The 5,315-nt window shown below is 40.1% G+C and overlaps 1 protein-coding gene across 11 annotated transcripts in view; it reads right to left on the reverse strand.

The window, feature by feature from the left end:
• The window catches only part of LRBA (LPS responsive beige-like anchor protein), a 760,533-nt gene that overhangs the window by 611,237 nt on the left and 143,981 nt on the right, over positions 1 to 5,315 (reverse strand). For all 11 annotated transcript variants that reach the window (XM_019522192.1, XM_019522187.1, XM_019522186.1 and 8 more), the window contains exons 15-16: positions 3,292 to 3,354; positions 1,053 to 1,150 (exon numbers count right to left, since the gene is read on the reverse strand). In XM_019522192.1, the coding sequence (XP_019377737.1) occupies positions 1,053 to 1,150; positions 3,292 to 3,354 (161 nt within the window). The remainder of the gene's footprint in view (positions 1 to 1,052; positions 1,151 to 3,291; positions 3,355 to 5,315) is intronic.

Here is a 5,315-nt window from a genome sequence, read left to right on the forward strand (position 1 = left end):
CGGGGGGGGGGGAGGGAGAGCAGAGGAGGAAGGGTTAACATGGCCATGTATAGACATTCAGTTTCTCTTGGGCCAGTGGGACAGTCACTGCTCTCCCAGGAAAAACTTTAAGTGTACAGATATTCAGGATATTTTTTTGCCCAGAGCAATAATGGCCACTACAGGAGAAACCAAGGAACAACCGAGATTAAATTACTCCAAGCAGAGTTTTCTCCTGGGAAAGAAGCTAAAGTACACTCCTCCAGAATCCTAGGGAACTTTGTTCCTAGCTTGCTTCCTCCACCCTCTCCTAGGAGATACTGCATAGCTCAAGCTGGCCTCTGCTGCTCCAGCCAAACAGAAAACAGAACACACCTCCTTAAAATCTGGGTTATTTTAAATTTGTGCTGCAGGGAGACACAAACTGCCCTGTGCATTGTACTGCAGGGAGACACAGCAGTCTGTGCATCTGAGTCAGCCAATCAGGGGTGATCTATGCACTGCTGCCATCTGTCTCTGAGGCGGACTGAGGGAGCCTGAAGACCACACAGATGTGTGCCCAGGGGCTCCCTCACTGGACAGTGTCAACACTGCAAGCTTTCAGGGACTCAGTATTTGCATGTCTGTTCAGGCACAGCTGGGTAAGTTTTTTTACCAAGGAAAACAACCTGGGAGAATTATCCCAGATAATGTCAAAGCCAAAGATCAGAAGAAACCATTGGTGACCAAGTTTAGCTGATATTCTCTCACAATTATCAGCTTAATAAGTCTACCAAGAAAATAAACCTAGAGACAGGAAGTTAAATATAGACTACCTGAAACTGACTACTCCTTCTTTAAGACTGAATATCTTAATTTAATTTAGGTACTACTTAGTATATAGGAAGCATTTAAAAAATAAATCCATTGTCACCTCTTCTCAAGAGAACATGCGAGTACAGATTCACTCAAAAGCAGCTTGAGGTCACAGTACAAATGCAGAAAAGAACTCTTTAACTTATGTGAGAATTATGGTGAGCAACAACACAGTCAAAAAGCTGTTCTCTTTTGCTTACTTACACAGCTTAACTTACCGTAATCCATTCCTTTGATCGAAAGCAGGAATCATAGAACTGGGATGCTCTGACATCAGAGCAACAAGCAACTGCAGGACATCCATTAAATTGTCATCCTGTTAAAATAAACAAAAAACCCGAAAACAAAATGTTAATATAAAAGTAACAATATAAAAATGTTAGATTAGACTATTACTCAGAAATTTCAGTCCTTGTAAATAGTTCAGTGATAATCCAGTCCTAGGCCAAAGAAGTTCTTCAGGCAGCTGGTTGTAGCCTATCAAGCTGGAACAGTGAGTCAGATTAGGACCCAAAGAACTTGGGCAGAATCAAAGAAGCTATGAAGGTGAGAAACAAGAGTGTGACACCAAGAGGAAGTGCTAAGCAGCAAGAGTGTTACCAGTTAGTTACTTCAAACTTCTGTGCTCTACACAACTGGTTTAATTCTACAAACACATTCTTTTGGGCAGTGGGAAATCAGGGAATGGAGTAAGTGGCAATTCCTCCCATACACATGCTCATGTATAAACACATTTCTCTTTTATGGAGTACATTTTTCCAGGGATGCAGTCCAAGGATCCAGAAGCAATAGTTAAGGAGGGTAACTCAGACTAACTGTTCACCTAGCAAAGGTTTTTAGCAGCATTAGTTTGAATTATATCTATTTAACATCAATTTATGAAATTGCTTTAAGTAAACTGTTTACTATTCAAAAGTGACTTATAAAGACTTAACACAACTTATATTTCTTAACTTGCATTAAGTTACGTTTAAGTCTTTATATTAACGCAACCCTGGGGGATTGATGCTGCCTCAATTCCCCAGGGCCCAAGGGTTTCACACTGGACATGGTGCATTGCTGCGGGTAGGAACCCTGTCAGCCAATACCACTGCACATGCAAATTAAAGCTCAACAGCAACCAACTATAAAGTCAGTACATATTTTAGAGGTCTAGCTTTATAGCTGGTTGGAGCACCTTGTTGTGTGATAGCTTCTATGTACATGTAGCTGGTCTCTAGTTAATTGATTAACCAATTAATTTCACAATACCTGTAACATGTAGAGGGGGCCTTAGAAACACAGACATAATACAACCTGAAAGGATTCAGTCACCTGAAGGTGTTGTTATATTGAATCACAGATTCAATGACTACCCCAGTGAAGAAGGCAGGGCTATTTTCATTTAGAGTATTTTGAAAACTATCGCCTTTGTTTCTAAAAACACCTATGTACTGTAATCACCAAAATTCAGTGCTTCTGCCCATTTCAGCTGAGAGAGTAGTCCGCTGTGTTAGTCTGAAGTCAGTCAGAAGGCAGGGTAGATATTCACCGTTACAGATTAACTAAGATATATAGAGAGAGAGTACAAGCTTTCATGTTTCAGCTTTGAACATAGAAACCATTTGGTCTGGTCAAATAAAAGAGACAGGTTACTACCTTCTCTTTTGGAAGAAGGCTATGTAAGGCTTTTGTAGATCTAGGTTAATCTCAATTTGTTGCCAAGATTGTCACTTCCTATATCCCAGCAGAAGGGAAAAGGATTGGAAGACGTGCTTGTTGTGCAGCCAAGCACATGACCTAGAACCAATCCAGACTAAGGAATAAATATAGGTGTAATATTCAAAAGAAAAAGAAATCTGTAACGCTTAAAGTAGATTCAATTAATTCCTTATTTTCCTCATTTCAAGCACCCTTGAAAAGAGATTAGATCACTTAGATTTATGTCCCCATTTCCCTGGTCTTTGATGTTACATCTGGCATAAACTGCCTTTTCCTGGTACTAAAATATGAAGATGCAGATGTATCAATGGTAACCAACATTTTCTCCCAATTAAGTTTACAAGCTCCCCTTACACTTCATTAACATCTTTATTTTTAATTCACATTTTCAATGTATTGCTTTATTTAAGAAGCAAAATAAAAGGGAGGTAAGAAATAAAATTGAAAATATTATTTAGACAGAATAAAACATGCTTTTTTAAAAGTCAGTCTCACCATCTGTTTTTCTGCTTGGTAAATCAGTTCACAGAAACTATTTTGACTCAAGTAGCTTAATGAACTTCAATCTACTATTGAACATAGTGCTTAAATCACAACAAGATATTGGTAATTCAATATACTATACTGCAGCTTTGAACAGTATTTGTTATTTCTTCCTGTAGAGCCATCTTGTGGCAAGAGAAGATATTTTTATTAGATAATAAGTGAGGATATTTTGCTTCCCAATCATGAACAACAAGAACAAAAAAGCATTACCTCATGAATAGTGAGTAGATAATTAAGGATAGCCTGTAATTCATCTTCTTTCACTCCATGATCCTTAAAAATTAAAATTAAAATGTGTTTCTAGTATCTTTATATTAAAGTAAAACAATAAAGAAAGCAGTAAGCAAAACATGGTCATGTACAAAGTAAGAGACATACAAGGCAGATTACTTTTTAAATGCATCTAAAGTGCTACCACAATTTCTAAGGTAACATTTTCTGAACTAAAAACTCTGAAACAAATGCTTCAAAATTGCACAAACAAAAAAACAGAATGCAACACAAAAAATGAACAAAGAGGTGAAATACTATTGAACTATCACTGGTACAGTGAAGAGTTGGGAATTTCCCATCTACTCTCTCATAACAGAAAAGCAAAAGGAACACACTAGCAAATTAACAGACAAATTTAAAGGAAAAAACTTTTTCATACAATGCATAATTAACTTGCAGAACTCACTTCCCTAAGATGTTGAAAGAAAGCATTAGACACATAATAGGCAAAGCTAGTAGTGATCCCTATAATTAAATGCTGCCATTTTTGACTGCTTGTACCAGGGGTGCAAAAGATATGGCCCCTATCATCCAGCTAGCAGTGCTGCCTGTAGGTCTCAGACTGACCCTAGGCACCCCATACCACATGTGTCAACCACAATCACATGGGCTGCATGCAGTGTGCAGAGCTTGTCTAGTGCAGGCTGCACACAGCATGAAGGCTGGAGCTGGCACAAGTGTTACAAACTAGTTCCACATACCTCATGGGGCTGGGATTACTTGCTAGATGCAGCCCCAGGGGCCTGTGTGGGGTGCATGCTGCATGTGGCACCTCCAGCAGAACTGCCCTCCAAACACGGCATTCAGGACACGTCTAGATTGAGCCCATAGACAGGCCCTGCATGTGGGAACTAGCATACAAGTCCAGTTTAGAGTGGGTACCAGATGCAGTGTGTGTACTAGACTGGCCCTGCACGTCATGGCCAACACATGCCTCAGACTCACTGTGCATGGGCTGGGGCAGGCACATGCTGCAAGCAATGCATGGAGACAGCACACACACTGCAAGCAGAACACGGAGCCAATCCAGGGTGCATGCTGCATGTGGTAGCCACGCCAGACCAGCCCTCTGCCCTGGATCCACCACGTTGGACAAGTCTGTGGGCCAGACTGACCTCAAGTCTCTCATCTGGCACATGGGGCTAGATGAGTTTGACACTCTTGGTTTATACTTTTACCAAGATAAGTATTCAGGATTAAATATTAATGAAATTGAGTACTATCTTCAAACTGATTTCAGCAGAAAAATACTAAGTTTCAAAGGACTGAGATTAGGGAAAAGTAAATTATTTTGTCCATGCCAAAAAAGAAAATGTGTCACATTTGTTTTTATGGAAAAGCTGTTGCATATCCATGCTTTGGAGCAGAGTCTAAAAATTAACAGAGGAACTGTCTCTGAAAATTCAATCAAATTGACAGAAAGAAAAAAGGTTGCACATGCTCAGGGAAGACAATGTTAGACTGACACCTAAATTCCCAAATAATTCATCTGAAGTAATCATGAAACAATTGAGGAATACAGTGACTGTGCAGGACTTTGCTATTCCCATATGTTGGGGCCTCCATGACAATGACAGAATTATTGCTTAATTCTTAATGCTTCTCCTTTGATGCTTACATAGCTAAGTGGAGAAAAAGGAAATAGCCCTCAAATGTCCAGTGTGAAGAGTCTGCAAAGTCAGGAGAGGGCAGACAGATGCACACAAGCTTAGGAGGGCATGATGGTGACAGGAGAAGGGGCAGAGGGTTCTAAACCACTACACTATTTTCTCTTCCCAAACCTAAAACTAAACCCAAGATTCCTACACCTTAACCTTCCTCTGTTGTCTAGCAAGCAGTAGCAAAACCCACTAGCAAGGAGTTTCATCCTCCCCTAGAGGCTGGGTCCGCAAACAACCACCACCTAGTTCTGCTACTACTGTTCACTGCAATCCTGCTTCTGGTCTGCCTCATGTCATCGA

The sequence above is a fragment of the Gavialis gangeticus genome, unplaced genomic scaffold (genome assembly GCF_001723915.1).
Source record: "Gavialis gangeticus isolate Ggan-Ray unplaced genomic scaffold, GavGan_comp1, whole genome shotgun sequence".
Taxonomy (NCBI): Eukaryota; Metazoa; Chordata; order Crocodylia; family Gavialidae; genus Gavialis; species Gavialis gangeticus.